General features: G+C 31.5%; 2 protein-coding genes across 2 annotated transcripts; one reads left to right on the top strand and one right to left on the bottom strand.

Moving 5' to 3' along the window:
• Positions 1 to 583: 583 nt before the first annotated feature.
• On the top strand, positions 584 to 16,780 carry LOC148627978 (ceramide kinase-like). Its single transcript, XM_088582590.1, has 12 exons — positions 584 to 756; positions 2,235 to 2,519; positions 3,115 to 3,243; positions 6,550 to 6,613; positions 6,893 to 7,035; positions 7,602 to 7,676; positions 8,912 to 9,064; positions 11,143 to 11,248; positions 12,158 to 12,219; positions 12,426 to 12,631; positions 13,951 to 14,141; positions 15,516 to 16,780. The coding sequence occupies exons 1-12, from the start codon at positions 609 to 611 to the stop codon at positions 15,625 to 15,627; spliced, it is 1,674 nt and encodes a 557-aa protein (XP_088438716.1). The 5' UTR covers positions 584 to 608; the 3' UTR covers positions 15,628 to 16,780.
• A 6,994-nt stretch (positions 16,781 to 23,774) lies between these two features.
• Positions 23,775 to 27,371, bottom strand: LOC148627977 (uncharacterized). Its single transcript, XM_088547348.1, has 5 exons — positions 27,344 to 27,371; positions 25,983 to 26,112; positions 25,408 to 25,535; positions 24,741 to 24,897; positions 23,775 to 24,031 (listed from the first exon to the last, which is right to left on the bottom strand). The coding sequence occupies exons 1-5, from the start codon at positions 27,369 to 27,371 to the stop codon at positions 23,827 to 23,829; spliced, it is 648 nt and encodes a 215-aa protein (XP_088403474.1). The 3' UTR covers positions 23,775 to 23,826.
• Between the last annotated feature and the right edge of the window lie 85 nt (positions 27,372 to 27,456).

Below are 27,456 nucleotides of genomic sequence, written 5' to 3'. Positions count from 1 at the left end.
TATGTACCACTCCTTATACACATTTCGTCTCTTTTTAGACTGAGAAGCACTTAAAGTCTTTTTTACATATTTGATATTATCCTGTAATCATCTTAAATTAATATCTAGGCTACAGTAGTATATAATTGGATGAGGTTTTATGTTTATATTTTTGGCATTCGTTTAACATGCAGTTTTTAATTTCATTTTATTTGGGTTTTACCCAAAAGATTTAAAATAAACGGACTGATGTTCTGCATTGACTCGTCAGATAGCTATTTGGAAGAACAATTTTTTTAAAGATGTAAGTATACGTTATCCAAAAAGATTCCCAAATTTTCAAATGACCAAATTTGCCAGGTTCACTCCCCAAACCATATGAGCTTCGGTTGATTCCCTTCGTCCACCGTCCTTGGAAGAATACAGCGAAGGGTTTCGATTATTTCCAGTGCTGATGGAAATAAAGAAAGATTGCACTTTTTCGATTTATGGATTTCTTTCCGTTTAATTATGATTTTCTTATTTAAATAATAATGTTTCACCAAATCAATAATATTAGAGTGTTTTGAGACCAAACTAACGAGGGTACGAATTGTCTATCTCTAACCGGAAGTAAATAAACCATTGTGATGGCTGACTTTGGTGAACCTGTTTTTCAATCATCTTTGAATATTCGTAAAATTGCACACCAAGTTATTTTGACAACAAGCCATTTGATTTGGGAACAAGCATCAAAAGGAGGACCACTCGACAGTCCATCATCTGAGCCCCTTTTTTGTACGAGGAATGAAATCATAAGTTTATCTAACTCTTAAGTCTAAGGCTAAAATGCAATATGATTGCCAGAACAAACATAAACAATGAAATCAGCTACCGTATTTTCAATAATTTATATCAAAAGGATTTTTGTACTCAGCCTTCTTTTTTTCTTTTTTAAACTTCTTATTCGTCAGCATTTTCTGCCTTGGCAACCCCCAGTCTTGTCCGGCTGGGATCTTATGTCAACATGTTTCCAAACAATTATTGGAATTCTATTGATTATCTCTGTACCTTTTTTTACACTTGCATGTCTGCTTTCACAGGTTAGCTACATAGGCGTTCATATTTACAACTATAAGGTGGTTAGTTAGAGGATGTTGTAACTAGCAGAATGCCAAATTAGGAAAAAATATGTGACTGTGTTTCCTATTACCTTATCCACTCTATCTTTTCGGCTAGAAATGGTGTTCCCTATTTTGTTTATTTTTGGTCAATTTTCAATAAACACTGAAATTCAGAATGTTTCTCCCAAAAACTCAATGCAATAAAAATAGTAAAACAAAAAATATCTTGTAGTACAGGAAAAGGCATACAGTGATTTATCACCAACAATAGTAGTACACCACTTTAAGAGTAGTAGCCAATAACATTATTATTTCTTTAGATTTCTTATAGGTTCTTTTTGGAAGTTGTTGGGCATGATCTACCATTCAAAATTTCAAAAAAGTGATCAGTCATGGTATGTCCCTTTCTGCACTGTACCTACATATTGTATTCTACTTTTTTTCAAAGGTGTAATCGGAAAAACATATATTACAGTTGTAATTGGTTAAAATTATAAACTGATTATCTATTACTATTGGTTATTGGTAACAAACATGTACCTTTTATACATATTGTAATCTTGTGCTAAAAACTTATCACAGTTTTAAAAGAAGGCTTCATAAAGTGCCAACCCATGGTTAAACAATGGTAAAATGGAGTCTCCATGAATTATTTCTTGATTTACATGCACCATGCAGACTGATAAAGCTAATTTTTAGAAAAAACTTGCATTTATTTGACAGGTCAAAATGTTTACATAAGACTAAAGGGAAAATTAACCAACAGTATAAATCTTGTCAACTGTGTAACCATTTGCAAGAACTTATCTCTGACTTTGTATAAATTATGTAAAAGAACAAACCCAATTAAGGAAACATTCCAACTTCTATCACATATATTTCTGCATTGTAACTCGGGATTAATCTTTTAAAAGAACAAACCTAATGAATTATGCTCCAACTCCTACACATGAAGGATGAAAAGTCAGATTGTGACATGAAATGTTGTACTTAAGAACAGACATACTTATTGTACACATGTACATAGCATATATTGAGCTGACATTTTTCATCATGGTTGGGTTGTTGTCTCTTTTATTCACCATATTTGCTCTCGTTATTCATGTATATGTGCATTGTATATGTGTCTTGACTTTGTAATTGTTTTTGCAGGTCATAAAAATGCAAATATTATTCCATTACAAGAAATTATCACAGCAACACATGAAAAAGACAAGCACAAACCAAGTCAGCCATCTACAGACAACAGTCATGGGGCAAAAGCTAAGGACACAACTCATCTGTACATTGAGTTACAGAGCCCCTCTTTTGTCATTTATGTCTTGAGCCGTGGGTCTAAACATAAGTGGAAGTACAAAAAGTTATCATTTGTTTGTCAAGACTCTCATCTTTGTAACCGATGGATAGACCAAATAAATGATGCTCTCTCAAATCCTGGTAAGTTTTGATGGATAAATTGTATATATCTCTAATTTAGGTAAAATGTACTCACATGTGTATTTATTAATTCATTTACAGCATTTGTGCCAATATGTTTTATACTTTTGTACTTACAAAATTTAATTTCTATATTTGTAATTGCAATTCAGCCATCAATAAACATATACATGTATTTGAACTACATGTATAATAAAAAAAAAATGCATGATAGGTTACAAAAATGTCTACTGATTTGATTACCAAGGTAATTGTTCCACATTGAGGGGATGACATTGTTAATGTTTTGACAACTTGCATCTGTTATGTTTTTCATACCTGTGTTCGTTCGAAACATTGTCTACCTTATGCATTCTGAGTATATATAATTGATCAGTGTTCAAGGCAAATAAATGATTTATGCTTGATCAAAATGGCAAAAAGACTTTCATTTATTTGTTTTCAGTAATTTTTAGAGTATCCCTTCACAGGTAATATAATTTGGTTTATGGTAAGCACTTAAAGTATAAATGTGCCATTTGCCATCATTGCATTTTTGTAATAGACATCCATATAAAAAAATACAATATAGTTATTTTTATTTCTTTTCTTTCAGAGTTCAACAGGCCTAGAAATCTTCTGGTGTTTGTCAATCCATATGGAGGAAAGAGACAGGGACCATCAATCTATAGAGACAAAGTAGCACCATTGTTTGAACTAGCTGGCATAAAAACAGAAGTTATAAGTATGTTCATAATAAAAAGTAAAAAAAAATATATTTTTTTAGAGACAAAGATATAACTTCAAAGTAGATAAATTTTCAGTGGGTATGATTCAAGGTTTTAATAGAGAAATGGTGAAGTTTTTGTTGCAACTGAACATGGAGTAACATTTCAATTAGTGCAAGTTTACTAAAGAATCATTGTACATTCCCAGTCATTTTATACACCTCGGGGGTTTCATTAATTTTTCAGGCTGGAGGTACCAAATAAATTTGGCAAGGGGTCTGTGGGCCGCTTAAGGCCATCAGTGGGTCCAGGGCAACACCTTGGTGGGGGGTCCAGGGGACAAAGTCCCCAGAAGCTCTTGGATGTTAACCTTTTTGAGATTTAAATTTTGACTTGAAAATATGGGATTAAGTCTGCAATATTTGCATAAGTTTTGTTTAGAATATATGAATTTGAAATCAAGATATATGATGAATCATAACTGATTTAGTCTCAAAACCCTGAAATCCAGGAGCTCCCCTTGATTCCCACCAGATCCATTTCTAGACTAATGCTGATAAACTTTGTTGACTGTTTAATACTATGCCATTTTATATGAAAGTTTGATAAATGTCATATTTTGTTCTGATGCTTTTATTTACTTGTTAAAAAATTTGAACACTAACACATGCAAATAAAAGCATAGGAACAAAACTGAACATTTATTAAATGAAATTCCATAACGTGGTGGTTCCTAGTGCTGATTATTTTCATAATAAAATTAAACTTTGTTGTTGTTTATTGCCTAATTATTACTGTGACATGTGCCTTATTGTGAAATGGTCAAAATATCATAGTCTGATAAGAAATTCTTTGCTTCTGAAAAAGAACAAAGCTGGCAGTTTTAGTTTGGTTGACTTTCAGACGGACAGAATTTTTTAAATATTACAATGTATTTATTTTCTTTTTAAAAATTGGCAATAATAAAAATTTTGTCTATTGAAAAATAACATAAATTTTACATGGAAAATTTGTTATTTTTCAATAGACAAAATTTTTAAAACATATTTTTATCTTTAAACATGAGAAAAGTAGCTCTGAATTTAACTGAATAGGGTCGTGTCAATATTTTTTTATCTATTGAGATATAACAAAATTATTTTAACCAATCAGATTACAGTATTTTTCTCAAATTAATTTATTATAATCTTTAGAGTGTTGAATCTGGAGCCAATATTTTTTTTATATTCTTCTGAGCAAGGGCCATGTTCTTTTCAAACTTAGGGTTGCCAGAATATATTTACCAAAACACCCCCTCCCTGCCGAATCAAATGGTCATCCCTTGCCTTAAATCATATTCTGTAAAAGTTTGTTTCACGTGTTGATTTGTTGTCAACACTAAAAAAATTCCTGCACTAGTCTGTACATATCACAACAAATATCGGCAAAAATGACGGGTATGGGGCAATTCCAAATGCGAACAGCATTTTTTTATACGTTTTCATAGAATCTTCACCTGTGTTTAGCTTTTTATTCAGCACAAAATAATCGGTGATTGACATTGCTAAGTCACCACATGTTTTCTATAAATGGACACTACATTAAATCGTCGTAGGTTAAAGCGCTTTACCGATTAGATTCTGACATGGATCTCGACGAAGACACCAATATAAACAATAATAAACACTAAAGAACGCAATTTTGGAGACATACCCATAGCCTACAGACAGAACGATCTTAGATATCTATTTACTAGATTTTTCCTCTTGATTTTTTTCTTTTATTTTATTCTGCTGGTACCAGACGCTACTGTAGCCGGGTAAAAGTACCGGGTACTGGCTCTTAATGAAAGCACTGACACCTGTGTTTTGTCAGATGTATTTATAGTATTTTCTTATATACAGTCGAACCTTGTTAAGTCAAAGTCGAAGGGACCATGCAAAAGTTATCCAAGGTTGAGGAGAAACTGGAAATATTAGTAGTTTAGTCAATGATTTACATCAATTGTTGTGCTTGTACATGTACATGCACTTCACTTTACATGGTACTTCGTAATGTCTTGCGTTTCATATCGAATTTTTTTTTTTTTTTTTTGTATTGTGTATATCATGTTTGAAATACTGAACAGCAGCAAGTGCTTTAGTGAAATTTACTTTTTATTTTTTCTACATCAAAAACATCATAGTTCATAACATGCTGCTTTGTTTGACTTACAATCAGGAATATCATCAAACCATGTGCTCTTCATTATTACGATAAAATTTCAAATTCACTGGCGTAACAAATGTAGTCGTTGAAATACACTTACTATTGTCTGTTTGATGTTTCATAAAATAGTCAGATACCATTACAATTCATCAGTATATTTAAAAAAAAATATCGAAATATTCTATGTCATTGTTAGTGTGAATTTTTCGATGTGTACTTAATAAAATTTGTTTCTTTTTACTACACGCACAATTTTGAATTAATTAAATAAATCAAGCCGCAAAGAGTGTCAATAAATTAATTTTGAAAACCATGCTAATCATTGTTAAAACAAACTTTGATCATGGTTTGTTATAAAGCAATCAGATTTCCGACTAATTAGTTGACTTCAAGACATCACGATTAATTAACCCCAAAGTCCTATCGAGGGACTGATTGATTACTTCGAGTTATCCAAGGTTTTGATTCATCTGTGTTCAAGTCATCCAAGGCAAAATTGTATTGGAGTAAGGGAAGTTTTGCTGTGACTTAGTTCAAGTTATTTGAGATTTCAACTAATCCAAGTTCGACTCATCGAGGTTCGACTGTATTTCACATTTTCTAACAAAATTAAAAGTACTATAAGTGATTTAATGTGATTGATTGTTTATTTTCCTTTAATGTACCTCTCTTTAATTTAAATTGCTATTTAATTTTTGTTTATGAGTTATGGAACTTGAATAAGTATAAAAAGGGAGACAGGTGTATGACATTTTTATACTTCCACTCAACAAATGGGTGGTATGTTGGAATCACCTTGTTGATCTATCACTCTGTCCAAATGCTCAGTTACCTAGTATATCAGCTCCCATTGGATGGATTGATTTTTAATTTGGTGTGAATCTTTATATAGATAGGAGATATTGCATGCTGTCCAATATCAACTTCTCAAATTTTAGCATCATCTTTTTTTTTATGGTTTCTGTGAACAATCTACCTTCACTTAATTTTAATATTGCTATCCTTCCCCATATTTTAGTATAATGTTCTTCAAAATAAATTTCAGGACAGTTTTGTTTTTTAGTGTTACAGATCTTACCTGAAATATTGTGAAAATTTTACAGTTTACAGTATATGTACAATGTTTTTTTTTGTAGTTACACAGAGAGCTAACCATGCCAAGGACACAATATTGGAACATGATCTTTGTAAAGTTGATGGGTTAGTATATTAGATCCTGTATTTGATTTTTGAATACCACAAAAAATTATATCTTAAAGATATTTAATAAATAATAAATAATGAACAGGTATAAGTACTTTTTTTTTTAATTGTACTCTAAGACATCATTTTAAAGAATGTATCAATACAAAAATCAAGAAGCCAAAATGCAATACCAGAAAAGCAAAGTATGTTAACTTGATTAGCTTAATTTCTTTTTTATTCCCCATTAAAATTTTTATGAACATTGGCAAGTTGACAGACTCATTTCTTTTATAGTGTTGTATGTGTGGGTGGAGATGGAATGTTTTCTGAACTTCTGAATGGTTTATGTGAAAGAAAGTTAAAGGAAGCTGGTGTGGAACAAACCCCTGAACAATCCCCTATACCTCCGGAAATCAGAATAGGAATTATTCCTGCTGGTAAAAATATAACTATCTCATACTTCAAAGTTCATTTTACTTCATTTTGGTTTCAGTTTTATCAAAGGAAGAGATCAAAAACACTAAAATTGACAGAGTACTATCAAATAAGATTTTTTCAAATCACAGCAATTGGTACTTTCAAAGAAAAATTTCTGTTTCTAATACTAAGTGTGAAGCAGCAGTCCAAATATTTGAAAGAAAACAGCTACTAGATATATTGTAGTCCTATTTAATCAATATTGATGGAATACTGTATTCAGTGTTCTCCCTATAATTTTTAAATAGCACAGTGCTTACTGGCATAGCACAGCTCTTATGGCCTTTCTCCAAAATTATAGCACAGTGTCCATAGTGCATTCTAACTAAAATTAATAACTGATAGCACAGTGCTAAGAAATCATAGCACTGCAGAGTACAGTGCTATAATAGCCTGAGGAGAACACTGGTATTGAAAACAAATGAACCATCTTAAAGCCTTACTTGAAGACTGAAGCAGCAATACATCTCATTTAGTTAAAATAACTCTAATGATGTCATGTTTTGATTAACATCATTTCTTATAGGTTCAACTGACTGTATAGTGTACACAACTACAGGTATTAATGATCCTGTTACTTCAGCATTACATATTATATTAGGTAAGAGGGTTTGTTTTAAGTAGCACTCAAGCTAAGAATCATGCAAAATGTGATTCGTGGGTAAAAAGCCTACATATTTTTATTTTTGATATTTTGTTTGAAATGTCATAGTAACATGTGGTTTTTTATATAACCCGTGCTCTTAGGAGATATAAAGTGTATAGAATGCACTGTAGATTTCAAAATTAAGGGAGATAACTCTGTAAATGGTGCTCAAATACAATAGAATCTACTGTGTTTTCAATGTCGATTATCTTCTAAGAGCAGGCAGATTTGAATGAATAATTACACATTTCATAGTATAGACCCATAAAACAACTTAATTACAAAAATAAAAATATGTAGCCTTTTTTAGGGTGTATCACATTTTTCAGATTTTGCATGATTCTTACAAAGACTGCTACTTAAGTATTAAATGTTATATTACATTTCAATACATATTATAACATTGTACTTCCCATTCATCTCAGTAGTGCTGTTGTGTGTTTTGTTGTTTATTTTGGAGTTGTGCTTCTTGTATGCCAGTCAGTTTATTTTAAATCGGACAAACAGTCTTTGTTAGCAAAAACAGATTCCTAGTTAGCTTATGCTTATCAGATTGTGATGTGGTAATGAAAATCAAGCAAATTCACATTTAATACATGTCTTCCAAAATTTTATGCAGTACATGTAATAGATGACTTTCACATTCACTTCCATTCTGGAATAGTTTTTCAATTATATCGAGGTTAACTGGGGTCAGCTGGCACAAGATCAGGTGACATTGCAATGGGAGCCTTGGGAACAGAAACTTGATTCAATTACTGTCAGGAATATTTAAAATGATACATATATTAGATAAGCATTTCCAAATGTATATTGGTAATGTGAAAGTTGTCTTATAACTACACTGTAGTTAAGATAGATAGATGAAATGTTTGTACTTCTTTATTTTTAAATCTATTTCATTATGCAGTTGTATATATAGATAAGCGGTTCAAATTAATTTTCCACTACACATCATTTCATTTAGATTTTTGACATGCAAGCCTTGACTAGCATGTTAAAATCTAAAATTTATCATAGAGAGTGGAAAAATTATTTGGATTAAGAATAGGCTGAAGGAAAACTGGTTTCATGAAATCAGTAAACATTTAGGAAATGTAGACCTCTCTCAGATATTTTATCATCTGCTTAGAATAAGATAAATGAATGTGATTTATAAGCAATCACTTATATCTTTCTGTTTTTTGAAGGTGATACTGTAGGAATAGATGTTTGTTCTATCTACTCTGGAGATACGTTCCAGAGATATAGTGTCTCAATGTTAGGATATGGTTACTATGGGGATATATTATTAGACAGTGAGAAAAACAGGTGGATGGGACCAAAACGATACCATGTTGCAGGTAACAATTATTATATAGAAAGCTAATTATAGTGTCTTTGGTACACATGTGCATGTATTTGTTGCAGGTTATTATTAAGTTATTATAAGTTCCATAAGCAAAAATTAATGATAATTCACTTGTGAATATTTTGCAATTTCACTCTTAGACTTTATCATCCCAACATGTCAATACACATTTCTTTTGTGATGTCTACCTTATTATTTTCAATATCAATCTGCGGATCACAAAATTTAAAACTTACTTGAAAATAAGAATGAATTATAAAGAAAATATATATAATATATATGATAATCCATTGATTTGTGAATGACCAAAATATGATAACTCATGCCATGAACCAAAATATTGAATTTGTTCATAGAACAAGCTCTGCATACTCCTTAAATCATGGCATTCTTTGGCACTCATGATCATCTTTTGGTTTTTCACTCTTTCCTAATAAGGATCCTAAAATTATTTTTGAAAATGTGCTGCAAAAATTGCTCTTACACAATAAATGATTTCTAACATATATATCCTATAGGTGTTGATGATATCTTGCATTTTCAGATGAAAGAACTTATAGTTCACCTGCCCAAAGGCCAAGTGAGCTTATGCCATCACTTGCGTCCACCGCTCTCGTCATGGACAAATTTTCAAGTAACTCAAAGAAACATTGGTTTAGCAAATTTCTGGCATGGATAATATTGTTCAGCGTCATGAGACAGACTTATGCCGAAATTTTCAAAACAATTTGTCAACTGATGTAGGAGTTACGGCCCCTGAAACAGTTTTTTTTTTTGCATTTTTCGCATGTGCAACTTTGAAACTCTTCTTCTCAAAATCCATTGCTCAGAATTCAATGAAAATTGGCATATATGTGCCTTAGGGTATCCCACACAAATTGAAGATTTAGATTTTTTATTTGTCGAAAAACATGGCTGCTGTTACTTAAGATAGAACATAAGAGTCAGAAGGCAGTTTTTTGTAAATAACTCAAAAACTGTTGCCTTTAGCAAATTTCTGGCAGAGTTAAATTGTTCAGTATCATGAGTAGGACCTATGCCAAAATTTTCAAAAACATTCATTGACTGATGTAGGAGTTACGGCCCCTGAAACTGTTTTTTTGTTGTTTTTTTTTTCACATGTACAGCTTTGAAAATCTTCTTCTCTAAAACCATTTAAGATCATTGAATTAAAATAAGCAAAAAAGTTCTTTAGTGTATTGTGCTCAAAATGACTGTTGTGATTTTCAATCTGTGAATAGATATTGCTGCCTATACTAAAAATGGAACTTAGGGGTCGGTAGACAGATTTTTGAAAATAATTCAAAAATTGTTGCCTTTAGGTTACAGACCACCAATTCAACCAATGAGCATTCGGAACGTACGCAAAAATAGTCCTACGCAGAAATTACCCCTGTTCCTCATAGTGCTGTGAAAAAAGTTCTCATCTTATTTAAAAAATTTAAACAGTTTCTGAAAGGAAAAACATTTCTGTACATTTTATAGGTGCATTTTGCTTCTTGTGATGTGAAGCCTAATCTCCATAATGATTTTTAAATATACCCCTATCTTGTGAAAACACTGGGATTTCCCATGCTATTTATAGACCCTTCACTTCCGGTGACCAGTACTGCACTGCAAGTCTGCTAACCCCACATGCCATTCTGAGGATTGTGAGCTGACATATGTAGAATCATGCTGATATATAGTCCTCTGCAGGTTAAAGTTAAGGTAAAGTCCAGAGAAGCCATTGAATATTGTGAAATTAGCATAGAAGCCTATGGAAAGTGGAATTAGTGGTTTTTAGCCTTTAGCAAAATTCTGGTTCAGGTCATGAAAGTGCTGTGAAAAGCATTACCTGCATTTGACAGTTTAGTTGATTTTAACTTAGCCTGTCTCATTCCTTAAGTTTTTCAAATAAGCAAATGGTTAACCAGGTGAGCGATTCAGGCTCTCTTGAGCCTCTAGTTTTATTTGAATCTCTGGGAGATAATTATTTTAAGCATGTTGATACATATAATCCAGGAGGATGAAATGGTAATTTCATGTTAATTCACAAAAAAAATAATTAAATGATATTTCATATTTTAGGTGCCAAAAAATTTATGGGAAACAGAGCATATCCAGGAGAAGTAACTTTCCGATTGTCATCTGATTCCGATAGCAATCCTAAAGATAAAAAGAAATGTTTGAGTGGGTAAGTTTCTTTCTCAAGGATAAAAAGAAATGTTTGAGTGGGTAAGTTTCTTTCCTAAGGATAAAAAGAAAATGTTTGAGTGGGTAAGTTTCTTTCCTATAAAGGATAAAAATAAATGTTTGAATGGGTAAGTTTAAGTTCATTCCCAAGCTTAAAAAGGAATGTTTGAATTGGTAAGTTTCTTTCCTAAGGATAAAAAAAAATGTTTGAGTGGGTAAGTTTCTTTCCTAAGGATAAAAAGAAAATGTTTGGGTGGGTAAGTTTCTTTCCTATAAAGGATAAAAATAAATGTTTGAGTGGGTAAGTTTAAGTTCATTTCCAAGGATAAAAAGGAATGTTTGAATGGGTAAGTTTCTTTCCTAAGGATAAAAAGAAAATGTTTGAGTGGGTAAGTTTCTTTCCTAAGGATAAAAAGAAATGTTGAGTGGGTAAGTTTTTTTTCTAAGGATAAAAAGAAATGTTTGAGTGGGTAAGTTTCTTTCCTAAGGATAAAAAGAAAATGTTTGAGTGGGTAAGTTTCATTCCCAAGGATAAAAAGGAATGTTTGAATGGGTAAGTTTCAAGCAACAGCTTAACAACAGTACTGCAAGTTACATTTGGAGACATCATATTAAAGTTTGAAATAAATATCTAGATTAATTAATGTTTTACTTATAAAATGATGTCTAAAGGCAACATAATGCAATTTAAATACCCACAAACCTGTAAAACTTTATGACATGACTTTGATGTTTATCACAAAATTTTGATGAAAGTTAATACAGAAGACCTTAAGAACTTTTCTTTGTGTAAGTATACTATACAATTACCTATAACTGACCAATTCAGGAAAGTTTTACTCTTGAAGGTTTCATATTTACCAAGCACATTATAGATATAAATTAAGATAGTTTGAAATGTATTTTTTAGGTGCAATACATGTCGACTGGCTGGTTCCAGGGCAGAGGATAAACACTCTAACTTAAACAATGGTAATGATTTATACTTTAGGATCTTTTAGCCTATAAAATAAATTTCGGTATTAAACATATGGATAATTTATTGTAGGGTTAATGAATGAAAACTTGACATTACTAATGACTAAGGTCAATAATCACGAAATTAAGTATCCTTGAAATTGAGAACAATTACAGTACCAGTATTTATATTAAATAATAGTACTTTATTTTGTTTTTAGAGTCAGACGGCGTTCATAGATTTAAAGGGAAGTTTATAGCAATATGCAGTTTTACAATGTCTTGTATTTGTACTTTGACCCCTGCTGGAGCCTCACCTTATTGTCACCTTGGTGATGGGACCACTGATCTCATGTTAGTCCAGGAATGCTCACGATACAAATTTCTCAAGCATTTGATGAGGGTGGCAGACAAAACTGCTGACCAGGTAACACTGAGTGAAAGGCAAATGGTTTTTTTGCTTAAGGAGGTAGACTTAGGTTAAGGGACATAACTCTTGAAATCAATGATATGTATTCAATGTCAACAAACCCTATCAAGCATTCATTTCAAACAGAATGAAATCAATCCCAGTTACTTTGATGCTTACACGAGATTTGTGTAAAATGGTTTCCACAATCGAACCAATGATTTGTAAGAGTTATGCCCCTTAACCTATATCTACCTTCTTAATATGTTCTGAAATTAGCACATTACCTGAACATGCTAAGGTTAATTAAATCATTACAATTTTTTTTATAAATTTTACCAATATTCAAACTATCCATAAGGGATTTCCCAATCGGGTTATTTTTTGGGGGGAAGATCAATTTAAATTCTATGTTGAAGTTTATTTAGTATTGATGTTTTTGAGTGCCACATTGTGTTCAAAATACCTTAAGTTTTGTAATCAAATGTTTATTTGTATTCTTGTTTAAGTGTAAATGTTTGTAAGAATCAGGCAAAATGGTAAAAATCTGTAACATGCATGTCAAAAACCCACTGATCTGACAATATAGTTTCACTTAAGGATGATTTCTCTATGTAATAAGGCCCCTATTTGATCTCTGTATCTCTGGATTTGTTCAGAAGTTTGTCAATAGAATGTTAGAAAATGAGATATTTGACAGAGTTATCTGCCCTTGAAATGTTCATTTTCAGTACAATTTAATGAAATTTTAAGTGAATTTACCAACATGATATGGATAATCTTTTCCTATTTCCTTGATGCAAATAGTCAAATTACACTTTCAAAATTGTGGGTTTTTTTCATACCATGTTTCACCCTCTGCCTGACTCTTTAAATGTGTAAACTAAGAGCTTATTTTAAAAAATGTTACATAATCTCTCTAGTCAATGTAATATATAACATTTCATGTATTTTCCTTGTTGAGAAGGTAGAAACTAAAAGAACTATAAAAAAAATCTGTATCATCAGCTCACATAAAAAAAAACACACAACCGAAAGACAATTACATGTAAACCAAACACAGCTGAGTAACCGAAACAAGGTAAGATTTTATAGCGAAAAGAAAACAACAGCGATAAAAATATCTCCATTTTGAATTTTGCCTGAACTATTTACTATTTTTTTTCAATGATGTTATATAGGAACTTGCTAAATCCTGTACGATTTCAAAGTTTAAACATAACTGTTTAAATGGGGTGCTTTTGAAGATTTACAACATAATTTTCTGGCTTTTTTGCCTAAAAACTGTCATATTCAATTGACTCCAATAATTTGATATTTCCAACGTTTTATTTTAGTTTGATTTTGACTTCATCAAGATTTACAGAGTTAAGGAATTCAGTTTTCGCCCACATCCGGAACCTGAAGAGGACTTAGAGGACACTGCCTCTGGGGGAGTGAAACATACAAAACTACAGTCATCAAGAATCAAGACCAGTGTATGGAACTGTGATGGAGAGGTCATCTCTCATCCATCATTGCAAGTCAAGTATGTTGAGAAAATGCAGTGGCAGACCCAGGGGGGTTAAAAACCTCCCTTTTTTTTTGTTAAAATTTTTTGTAAATTTTGTCCAAATTTAAGGCAAAAATGAGCTCGTGATGGCCTAGTTTCTCCATTTTCTTATTTGAATCTCTGGATGTATGATTGAAATGTATAGATTGGGTGGTCTAAAGTTTATTCTTGAAGTGTTCTTTTTTGTTTGTGGTTTGGCAAAATAATATTCATTAATAAATATATTCTATCAATAAATTCTCTCAAACAAACCTCATCTGTCTATGGAAAGTATATATTGCATTTAAAATATTTGATTTTTTGTTGTTTTTAGTCCACTACCGGCTTAGCCGAAGGGGACTAGATTTAGACTCCGTCCATCCATCCGTCTGTCTGTCAGTCCCAAAAAAAAAATTTTCCCTTAATAATCTACCCTTATTAGTTACTGATCAAGTTTATGTTTTGTTTTGCTTCGCTGATTTTTGTCTGAGTTATGGCCCTTGAACTTAGAAAAATTTACCGAAATTTAAGTTTTCCTCACTTTTTATGTAAATACTTGCAGATATTGAGCTGATTTTTGGTATTTGAGTCTAACTGAATGAGTTACAGATCAAGTTTATGTATTCATTTCACTTCGCTGATTTTTTTCCAAGTTATGGCCCTTGAATTTACCAAAATTTAAGTTTCCTTACTTCTTTTCTAAACGCTTGCATATATTGAGCTGATTTGGTATGCGAGTCTAACCTGTTGAGTTACAAATCAAGTTTTCATTTTGTTCCCCTTTGCTGATTTTTTCCAAAGTTACCCACTTTAAGTTTCACATGCTATATGAAAATTTTAGTTTTACACACTGTTTTTCTGAAGAAAACCTGTTAACATTACCTCATTGTGACAATATGTTAATATAACAAAAGATTGGGTAATTAATTATTCATTTAGATTGGTTTGGAATTTGAAACCTAACTGGGACAATTATTTTTCATTTAGATTGGTATGGAATTTTAAAACTAACTGGGACAATTATTTTTCATTTAGATTGGTATGGAATTTGAAACCTAACCTGTTCAATTGTCTGTGCATAAAACTTTAAAAATCTGCATCTGTAAAATAAATTCAAACATCTTTCTTGTCTTTGTCCATACCCCTCCTTCTGTACGAAATCAAGGCCATTTCCACAGTTTGTCATTTATACTTGATGATCCAAGGTAGTATATGAGTCAGTGATATAAACAGCCAATAGGGGACTAATTATTGTTTTGCAATACTCTAAAAATGCTTTTTTTTTTTTTTTTTTTTGGACAGAACCAAGATCCCTGGGGTAATTTAGCATGACAATGCTCTAACACCATGTAATAAATTATTGTTTTACAGAGTCCATTGCCAGTTAGTAAAGTTGTTTGGAAGAGGTATAGAGACAGAAGGGCCTGCTCCTATGTGTACATGTTGCTGCTCATTAGGGGAGATCACTCCAGACACTCCATAATTTAGGTTACCTGGAGTTGTTCCCCTTACATAAGGGAAAGCTGCTTTATAAAGTGCTGTATATTGTTTGTTGTTATGAAAAAAGTCTCATACAGTAGTTAAAAAGCTAAATCCAAGACCATATTATTTTCATGAATGTTATTCTTATTGTTGAAAAATGCCTCTTTTTTAGACTTTATGTGATGTAAATTGTCTAACAACTGAACGAAATGAGAGGATTGTAAAACTCAATGCAAATGTGATCAAAATGATTGTTTTAGATGTAGTTTTATACCTCTTATTATGTGTAGTAGATTATATTTCTGTGATCAAATTGTTGAATTTTTTGTGATGTATTAATGAAAGAGTTTATTTTCTCAAAAATGTGCAATGCCCTTATTACTGACATTCTTTAAAAAAAGAAAGTTGAAAAGTAATTGTTTACTATGTTTAAATGGTGCAATGTAAAATTGTATTCTGGATATAGTATTCTTTTGCTTTGATCCCTACATGTGAATGTATATATTTACACAGGCAAATATGTCACACATGAGAATCATATGGTTTGCATCACATGATTATCATATAAATTGAGCACCATATGATAATTGTATGTTTCGGTATACATATGAATATCGCATGATTATCATATGATAATCATATGTTTTTTCACAAATATATGATTGTCATATGTTTTTAAGTCAAAATTACCGTATGAGAATCATTTGATAATCATATGATTGTCATATGATTATCATATGAATTGAGCACCATATGATTATCATATGTGGCACATTTGGCTCTGTACTGCAAGTTTCATCACTTTTGGCTTTGCTTATTCTTAGTGAGTTAGCTTTGAAATATAAAATTTTGTCATAAACAATATTTAAGACTTTCGATTCTCGAAGATGTAATATTTATTTTTCTACTTGGAAACTTTTAGATTTTTCAAAATTTACCTTTTCAGATTCTTATTTTTATACTCTCCAGATCTCAAAAGATATTTAAGTATTTATTGTCTATCGTAGAAGCTAGCTACAGTGGTCATTTCTATGACAAAACAATGCTGATCAAAGCAATTTGTCAGTAAGTTTTTTATAAGTGTTTTTTTTTTTTTTTTTTTTTAATTGAATTGTTCTATTTTATAACCTAGGAAATAAACTGTAACAATGCAAGGATTTTTACTGGTTTATATTTATAGTTATATTTAGTCATTCTCCCATATTGAAAAAAAATATTCTACTTTTCAAGTTAGTAAAGAAGATTTGTGTCAGTGAAATGTACATTCTTATATTTGATGTAATGGTGAAGATACATTTGTTGTTTATCAGTGTTTAGCTAGAAAATCTGGAGAGTAGGACACAATTAAAGGAAAGGGGCAATTCAAAATCATAATTATGTTTTCATGGTCTAATGAAGCATTTAGGTGTAAGTACTTAAAACAGAGTTTTTTTTTTCTTTTAAAGACAGTAATTATTAAAGTAATTTTCCTGTTCTTCTGAAGGACTGAGGGGTACATTATTAAAAGAAAGGTGTGGTCCCTTAGTTTAAGACTAGCTGGGAAACTGATAGTGATAATCTATTTCCCAAACCAAGAAATATTTTACATTTTATTAGGTGTCATCCCCAACTAGGCGAGTTCATGAACACATTCATATTCAAATTAAATATGACTAGTGTCCTTTTAAGTTAGCCAATTAAATGAGAATGAAAATATAGACATGAAAGGATGTAATGCATTTGTGGAAAATTAATAGTTCAAGTTATGAAAAGGTTGTTATGATTTATAACAGTATGTTCTGATTTTCTTTGAACTGTACTTTTATAGGCAGGACTTTCTATATCTGTGTGTACTGTGAAAGAACTATTGTTCATGGGATACCATTTTCATGTTTTTTTTAGTTCAATCAGTCCATGAATTACAGCTCCAGCTGAGATGAAAACTTTCCACTGAAGACTTTGATGCTTTTATGAAATCCACAAATAACAAAATCCTCAAATCTGTGAAGTTTTGAAGAGCCTGAAAAATTAATACCCACGAGTACAAGTACCCTCACAGTATATATTTTTCACAACGTACTTCTGGAGTTTGTGTGAATGAAGGTAGTAAGCTCTACAATTACTCACAAATGTTTAATACGAAAAGAATCACACATGCATTGCGTCTTTTATCTTATTGAACTGCTTTCTCCAGTCATGATTTCTACACATACAAAAAATACTTCTCCTTTTCCTGATCTTTGATTTAAAGTGTATGTGACATTTTTAAATTTCTGTGAGAGGGGATCCCTGTCATTTTACATTTAAGTTTAGTACAGATTTTATGGGAGATATTGATTCTCCTTCAACCTATTCTTTTTTCACTCTATATTAAAATTAAGATTTTAACATGCTCACTAAAGTTGCATGTATTTGTATTTGAATCTATATGTATTTTGGAATGAAGGTTTAAGAAGTTTTATAATTGTATTTTCCTTCCTTACTATTTTATTCATTGAAACTTATTTCATAGTTCACAGTGTACTTGGATTAATGAATATTGATGTCAATGCAAAGTATAGATTTTGAGACGGTTGCCTTGGCAATGCACAAAATGTGTATTTAGATGAAAACTTTTACCCTCCCCGTTATGTATATGTCGCAGTTCACCAGATATTGTGTTGAATTTGACAAAAAAACTAGCTGTGATATTTTTTAAGTATTGAATTATTAGCTCCTGGTGAATTTTGTACTGTATATATTTTTTTGTACCGGAATATTTGGAGGAATTTGTGTTTTATAGATTAATGTAGTTGTCAGCTCATTGTTCAGTGTAGTGGTAAGAAATGTAAACTTGAGTTTCTTTCTTACTGTAAACTTTGACATTTTGACACCTTCTTTCTTTCACAATGTTATAACTTGAACTATTTTTGCACTGTCTACAACAGTCTCTATTGGCTATTTCAAAGATTTACACCTCTACCACTCAGTGCCAAATCTCACCAATTTATTCAAATTAGTACAGTACATTGGAAACAGCATCACAGATTTGTAATGAGTAGTGCTTATGCTCTGTGAATCTTTTCACATCTTGTATAGCAGAGCTTATAAGCTAGCGGAATGATAAGTTCTGGTAGTTGATCAGGAAGCAGTTTAAGGAGGTAGACCTAGGGTAAGGGACATAACTTATCACAAAGCATTTTATATCAATCTCATCTAAGCAACAAAGTAACTTGGATTGATTTCATTCTATTTCAAATAAAATCTTGATAGACTTTGATGAAATTGGATTTGGTGCAAACGTAGCACTTACTTCAAGAGTTAAGCCCCTTACCCCATGTCTACCACCTTAAGTCTGCGGAGAAGATTGTGTCTATAATTTACAATCTTATCAAGTCATACTAATAATCCCCTGTGGTGAAAACCTATATGGTGGCTTTAACTTTGCCTTGCCCAAGAGGTGTTTTGCAGCTAACATGATGTAAACTTCACAGTTAGCAGAATTTTTTTTTTTTTTTTTTTTTTTTTTTTTTTTTTTTTTTTTTTTTTTTTTTTTAGTTTTATTTGATAAAAATAAAATTTACAGGAATTAATGTCTGCAGAAAGCTGTAATGAATTGATGTATTAGAAATTTGACAATTTGCCACTGTCTGATATTTACAATCTGAAGAGTCACCTTCAGCCGGTCTTCGAGTGTCTGTCTGCAACCATACATCATAAACAAAGTCAACTGGAAGAAATGGTAGAATGACCAACTTTATCAAATTGTACTGTTAGCTTCTTTGATGAAAACATTCATGGTGGTTTTTATTTTTCCCTTGTAGGTGCTTTGATGTAAAAATAGCAAAATTTCTGTGTTTATTATAATTTTGTTTCCTTTAAAGTGAGCTATGCATGAATGATGTTAAGTAATTTGTAAAAATGTAAAGTACATTATATTCATTGATTACTGATGAAAGAAAATAAGAGATTTATCAACTCAAGATAACAAATCTCTGAAGATCAACCTTTACTGCCTCATCTCAATTTTCCTAACTAAGGTGTAGGCTTGGAATGAGTCTTAATAAACACTTTCACCTAGTAAATATACTTTTAGTATCCGTTCACTGTAAGTGAAACTTTTCCAGTGTCATATTGGGATTAAAATTTGGAGAATGGTTATGTAAATAAAACTTTTTCAGTGTCAGATTGGGATTAAAATTTTGAGAATGGTTTTATAATTGTCAGAATTTCAATGTGCCAATCTTTAACATACTTAGTAAATTTCTCTGGTTTTAAGGAGGTAGACCTAGGGTAAGGGACACAACTCATTGACGTTTGTATTTACCATTTTACAACCATCTCATGTAAGCATCAAAGTAACTTGGACTGATTTCATTCTGTTTCAAGGGAAGGTTTGAAAGGCATTGGTAAAATTTAATATGATACAAACATATCACTGATTTAAAGAGTTATGACCCTTACCCTAGGTCTACCTCCTTAAAGGGACATTTTTAGTTTGAAGGTGATAAATGATGCATGACCCTATCTAATCCCTATCGCTGCATTTTCCTTTCATGTTTTGTGTTGCATTTCATTTATGTACATGGTGTTATATACATTTGTGTATTTATGATTGAGATTTTTTTGTGTTTACAAAAAGAATGTGTTTTCCAGGGTTGATCTAAGATAACATAATAATTTTTATATCACTTAGATCTCTCAAGTAATTTTTCATTTTCCATTTTTTTTTCATTCACAAATAAATTTAATATAAAAGTGTCATATCAATTTAATCTGAATGAAAACTTAACATATTTGATGCTCTGTTTTTTGGGTTTTTTTTGTTTTCTTTTGTTTTGTTTTTGTTTTGGTTAAATATAAGCAAAGTGCTGAATTTTTAGATGTAGAAACTTGAATGATTTTGGTCATTACTTAAATGATTCAAGTTTTCACAGAGAAAACTGTTTCAGAACAGCATTTTTTACATATTATTTTCTGAAATTGTATGTCTTCTTAAAAACGTTTCCACAAGTCAATGCAGTTTACAAGTAGGTTGGGCTATTCCAAAAACTGTCTAGACATCTCATTTTTACAAGCAAGTTTGGTATTGCATTAACATGTATGTAGAACTTTCAAAGATGTTGGAAGAATCTATTCTATATTTTTTTAATTTACTACATGTTGGTGGGATGAAGGCTATGTTTGGAATAGCCTTGAAGGTCGATGGAAATTTTGTTTTTCACAATGCAATTTAGTTCTATTTATTTCATATTTAAGGCAATGGTAAGAAAATACTAGATTATCATTTCTGTTTGCCTAAAATTGTTTTTGAAAATATCAGTTATTACTTTTGGTTAAATCTTATAAAACTTTACCACATTTTGTTCTAAGTAAAACTATTCATGATGCTTTAATTATGGATTTTTACTTTTCAAAATTACAGGAAGCAAAAGATATAACAATATAATACATGTACCTCCAACCTTTTTTTTAATCAGTTAGTGGATGATATTCTAAGATATTTTATTATTATGGCCTATTGATAACAAATCAATGCAAGATTTTTAAAGGATTAGATATAGTCAAGAAATCTAATCTAAGCAATGCAATAGTATATTGTATATATTTCATTTTTGTTAGAATTGTAAAGGGTTTCAGGTTGATCACCTCAATTTTTTGTCAATAAAATATTTCTTATTTTTCTCATAGATTGTGTTTGATGAACATACTTTTGAATTTAAGTTTTAAAAATTAAAAAAGGTCACCAAATATGTCACTATTTTGGGATGAATTACAATATTCAGTTTTATGTCAAAAAATATTTTTAGATCATTTAAGAAAAAAGTTTTTACATCAAGTCAAACATAATTTTCTAATTTAAAAGATATATTTTTATCTGAATTTGAAAGATCACCAAGGGCCAGTTTCATAAAAAATCTCAAATTGAGATTTTCCTCAAATCCATACTCAACTCAAATTTCAACCAATCAGATCACTTGAAATTGAAGATTTGAGGAAAACTCAAGAATTTGAGGACAATCTCAATTTGAGAATTTTTTTATGAAACTGAACCCAAAAATGATGCACTGTGTACTAATTATGATCTACAGATAACATAACTTAACCATCAAATCAAAATAACCTTTTAATATGTTCCTAAACAATGCAATTCAGTATTATATCAATGCAAATACTGTTGATTAAATGTATAAATATCATTGAAAATTTGTATAGAGAGTATGATACTGCTAAGGGACCTGCAAACTCATAGGACTTAAAATGTAGACATTTTTTTATGATTTACTGTTTTGGGATTTTTATTTTTTTTTTTTTTTTAATTTCTATTGTTTTATGTAAATCAATCATGATTACAAGATAAAATATGCTTATTTTGCTTGTATCTTTAATTCAAAGAAAGAATCTTACAAAAAAAAGAATACAAAAAAGGAATAATATTCTGTTTAATTGGTTTGAAGTTCCTTGCCCATGGGCACATTAAGTAATAGGATTTAATTTTTTTTTCTTCAAATTTTGGTTGTATGATCATGTCTTTATTTCGCATGTTGTATCATATCATTTGTTTTTCTTCTGTTTTGATTGTTGTTTTACTGTTGGTGTATTTGAATTAAGGAAGTAAATAAAGTAGAATAAAAAAAATATTTGTCATTTTATTTCACTGTACCTTAAGAAGGTAGACCTAGGGTAAGGGACATAACTATTGAAATCAGTGGTGTGTTTGTATCATATTCAATTATACCAAAGCTTATCAAGCTGTCATTTGAAAAAGAATGAAATAAATCCAAGTTTAAATTGATGCTTACATAAGATTAATGTAATATGCTGAATACAAATGTTCCAATGATTTGTAAGAGTTGTGTCCCTTACCTTAGATCTACCTCCACCATAACTATACGAATCTTACTCTGCCTTTGTGTTATCAGACTGAGATTCATAGGGATGCCTTTGCCAAACCCTCCCACTTAATTTAAAAGAATGTGCATGAAGTCTTGATTTTTTATTAAAAAAAAAACATACCCAAATATATCTTTTTACAATTAATTTTTTTTCCACCCTTCTGCCCAATCCCAGATGAAGGTGTTGAAATCCAGCATGGACCCATTTAAGCTACAACTTTTTGCTTATTCAGTTGCATCTTTGATACCAGTGTGGAGTTGGACTATTTTGTGGATATTTTCATAATTTAAAAACAAGTACAGAAGCATCATTTCTATGATGAGTTTTAAAATTACTCAAAGGAGACACTGGAAAGTCATTGTTTAATTCAGAGGAATATAAAGTTAATATTTAAGATTACATCAGTCCATTTTGAGATCCTGTGTTTTCAGTTTGTTGTATAATTTCTATTTATCAAAAACTACTTAACCCTTGGAACCGGAAATTTTAAGGGGGGCTCCAGTGAATTAAAGTGATTGTCTATATAATAAACTAAAATTTTGAATATAAAAAGGAAGTGTTCCACTTGGATCTAATAATGAAGAATAAGAAAAAGAGATTGCTTTCATATTTTAATCGCACTCAATATGATGGGCACACTAACCACTGACCAGTCATGTTTGAAAACATTTCCTCCATTCTCTATATCTTGGTGTTTCCAGGCAGTGTATTCGTGGAATTTCCAACTTGGCCATCTGTCTTCAGAAAAACAATAGTCAGATTGAACTTCAAGGTTAAACTTGTATAGAGAAAAATCTTGAATACTCTGTATGATTTTACTTTCTTCTATGAAAGAAATGATGTTCGATAGGAGTAGGAACCTTTGCGCTCAGCCACAGGAGGCTAAATTGCCCGACCCTACCCATCCCATCCTATTTCTAGTGGCAATCAAAATTTGTCGACCCTATTATTCTTGTGTCCAATCCCATTTCATCATCATCATTTCATGTTCATTTTATCATCCATTTCATGTTCATCGCCTGAATATAGCTGAAATATTACTGCTCGGGCGTTAAACCCCAACAATCAATCAATCATTATGAGATAATGTTCGAATTGAAATTAGAAATGATTCAATACTGTAAGTTGTCTTTCGAAGTCCATTATTGTAACTCTCCTGTATTGTCCTGTTTTTCAAAGGAGGAAGGGGAAAAATATTATATGTACCTTTGGTCGAAAGAGTGTGTGATTGTTTTTCTTTTCTTTTCTTCTGTTTTTTTTGTCATTTTTAATGTCTTGTATTTAATACTTGAATGTACATCTGTGTGACATTCAATCCTGTTGCTAAAATAGTGTGGTATATTATCTAGTATTGTTCATTTAACATTTGACGAAGGCTAACAATTCTATAAATAAGGACTGACATACCCAGCTGAAAGTCTGTACATTTCATTACAGAACCCATTTGTTCAAAGACAACAGCCATCATATCAGTAACAACCTGTACTGATGCCTTGTCACATGAGTCACCGACAGCTTCATGCATACATTGGTTTGAGGTGTGGAGAATGCTACAATGAAACTTATTTTTATTCATAATGCAAGGCATTGTTGCATTTTAGCTTTTTAACTAATTTTGGACTAAAGGTCTAAGTAAGCTTATGTCACAACTTGTGTCCTTTTTTGTCATCGTCTATAAAACTGTTTTAACTTTGTATAGCAATATCTATTGCCTTGGATACTAGTTGTGTGATTTTTACACACATTTTCTGCCATCTACTCTGAAACGACTTATGCCTTTTGCAAAGTGTACTTTTGATGTCGCTCATTTGGCTCTACCTGTTTTAGCCATATCCGGAAATCTATTAATTTGCTTAAAATATTTAAAAATAAATACGTTTTTCGCGGTAAAAGTTAGTTTAATAGGGACTTCTAAAGGAACTATCCTTATTAAAAACTATATGAGTGTTGCAACTCTCCAAAGATCTTTCCTTCTTTAATCCCATTGTTAGAATAGATCGAGATTTAAAAAAAAGTGAATGCATTACTGTAAATATGGTAATAAACTAAAATTCCTTCGCAGGTGATAAACGCAGCTAGGTAAACCAGTTTCTGTAAAGTTTGGTGTAAATAGACATCGTTGACGTTTACTTAATTTCAAATACTGGTTTCGAAAACGAACTCGCAACTACTTGGTGTACTCTTTTGTCATTAACTATGAGTTCTTGCTCCAAAAATTCTTCTGTGGGAAAATACTTTGTGAAAAAAAGACGAACTTACTTGCACCATGTATCCTTATTTTTCTCAGAGAAGGGATCTGTTGATGCCGATGCTTGCTCTAACTCGCTTTTGACATTCTCAACATGTTCTCTGTAACATGAGTTTGACTTATTCTGTACCCCGGGCATCCTCCAGCAACTATCATGCTCAACCATATCTAGAATGCAAACATTGTATCGCAAACTTTGTCAAAGGTTGAAACAATTAAGACCAGCGAACAAGCTCGATCCCAGCTAGCTCGAAACCTACATTGGTGGGTCCAAACAAAAGAGGTACTCGAAAGAGTATTGGCATTCTAAGTATTTATTTTGTTCTGTACCATAATGTAAGCTGCATGTGTTTGTATGTACCAAAAGGGATTTGGGCCTCATTATGCAACGGTTCTCCTACAACATAAGAGATTGGAATTGCGTTCCTCCATACCCCAAAGGATGACACCAAGTCAGAAAATAGCTTGCCAGAAACATCTAGCACTGCAGGAGTATATGTAATGAATGCTTTATGTTATATAAAAGAATAGCAGATATTAATTCAAGTATTTATCCTACTTCCGTCTATATCTATAAAGCCCTGCTTTAGAGGTTATGTGTTCAGAAAAGTAACCACATGTACGGTGTACATACCTTCATATACGGTTAACCTGGTTAGTAGTTTATACTATGCAAACCTTGGTATCCAGCGGTACAGATGAAGTCTATTGTTTTCAGAGTTGTGGCAAATGTAGAAACATATATCAAGGTATCGGAACATTTCTTGAGCTTAGGATCGTAGCAATGTTTAAACTCCTCTCTATGCCTAAAAGATATCGACATTTGTTGTTTCGATTTCCAGTTTATAGTTAAATAAGGTCTTGGCTGATACGGGGGGGGGGGTCTCCGGCGGTTGGAACATCTTATTTGTTTGAAAATGTTATTCAAGGTGTGTATTTTGTTGGGACAAAAACTGACTATTGGTAGTTGGAACCCTAACAACCTTTTCTATAATCATCTGGGTCTGCATCTGTATGTTTTTATAACAGAAATGTAAGATAACAGAGAAAAATAGCGCAAAAAAAAACATTTAAAGACAGTAACTTCACTGTCAGTTGGAAAAAAATGATAATGGACTCCCAGAAATGTAAGTCTATGATAAGAATAATGGCCCTTGTCATTCTCAACACTTAAATAAAAATTCATCGGGAAAGACATTGTAATAGTAAACTAAATATCGAATTCGAACATTTTGAAACAACAGACAACCTACTGGCACAGCTTTGCTATCTGGTCTTTGTTGGGTAACACAGTAAAATCCTGAGTTCCTGAAACATTCTGTGATAATTTCCATGTACATAAGTTCAGGCCTACTATGTCACATCCTTCTACAGGTATTAGGGCTGAAATATTATCAAAGTGGAAGAGATTGCGAAAAGATATTAGATATTCCCCCGTGCATCTCCTTCAGTCAATATGTGTTATAACAACTCAAAACAAGCAAATGTAGCTTCAAGAAACAGATGAGCATCATGCTTACCCTACCGGTGCACCTGGTCCATGCTCCCAGTTTTTAGTGGGGTCCGAGTTGCTCATTTACTTTTATTACTTTGTATGCATTATTTTAGTTACTTTATGTTCTTTGTTGTGTGTTGTATTTATCTTTTTTCCACGTCTGTTTTTTTTTGTCCCTGGATTACATTTTTTGTTTCCGCTAGAATCTTGGTTCCCTTGATTACTCTTTCAAAATCTGTATGTTTGAACTGTGCATTTCCAACTTATTGGCAAAAAAACATAATACTAAATTCAGAAATTACAGCACTATTTTTATTGAGAAAAAATGCAATTGGCCAAAAAACTCGGATTGTAGATTTAATTAACTGATGCACATTTTTGCTCAAAGTTGCAAATGTTTAAATATTGCATTTTCGACTAAAATGACAAAATCGTAATAATAAAGGCACGCAAATGATTGTACTGTAGTTAAAAATCTTGTTGTTTTAGAGTATGCTTTTACCGGTACATTATAATAAATTCCTTTGTCTCTAGTAACTTTTTTATAGAATGTTTGTTTATACCGAACGTTTTCAATTACATTTTTTAAAACCGAATCACATTTTACAAGAGCGACTGGCATTCAAATCATTCAATTCCTACCTCCCAAAATCAGAACCGGTACGAAGTTATATGCCATAACTATGTCCGTGTCAGTAAGGTGAACAATTTATTTGACAATGACAATAAAATGATTCGATGTCATAATGTGCGGTGCGGTCCGCGGGACCAATTAAAGAAATTACAAACCTATGTAGTGTCACATGTTTTATTACATTTATTACTCTTTATCATGTAGACATATCATTTTTTCATATATTTTGCGCGTTTTATTACTTATGACAACTAAACATTGATTTGCAAGGGCACGAGACGTCTGAGTGCATGGATTTTAGAAATCTTTGCGCACTTTGAAATAATGAATGAATAATTGAGCGCTGTAAAATAATTACGGCGCCAATGCAATTGTTCATTATGATTACAGTACTTTTTAGCCTGACTAATATATATCTCTCTTATTTAGTTCGCCAGGGGCTAGGAGTTGGACTTTCATGCAATTGGCGATTATTAAGTTCTTACAGGTCACCCTTGTGTTTGATTCTGTCATTCTGTCATGCAACATTCCCTTATTCGAAATATTGTCTACCGCTTTCATTGACTGACAAACTTAGAGTCTGGTCTTGTATAAAGGT

This window comes from Perna viridis, chromosome 1 (genome assembly GCF_037379345.1).
Source record: "Perna viridis isolate PV_CMFRI_1.1 ecotype Kerala chromosome 1, ASM3737934v1, whole genome shotgun sequence".
In the NCBI taxonomy this organism is placed as follows: Eukaryota; Metazoa; Mollusca; class Bivalvia; order Mytilida; family Mytilidae; genus Perna; species Perna viridis.
The sequence above is the reverse complement of the archived record's forward strand: the minus strand, read 5'-3'. Positions and strand labels throughout refer to the sequence as shown.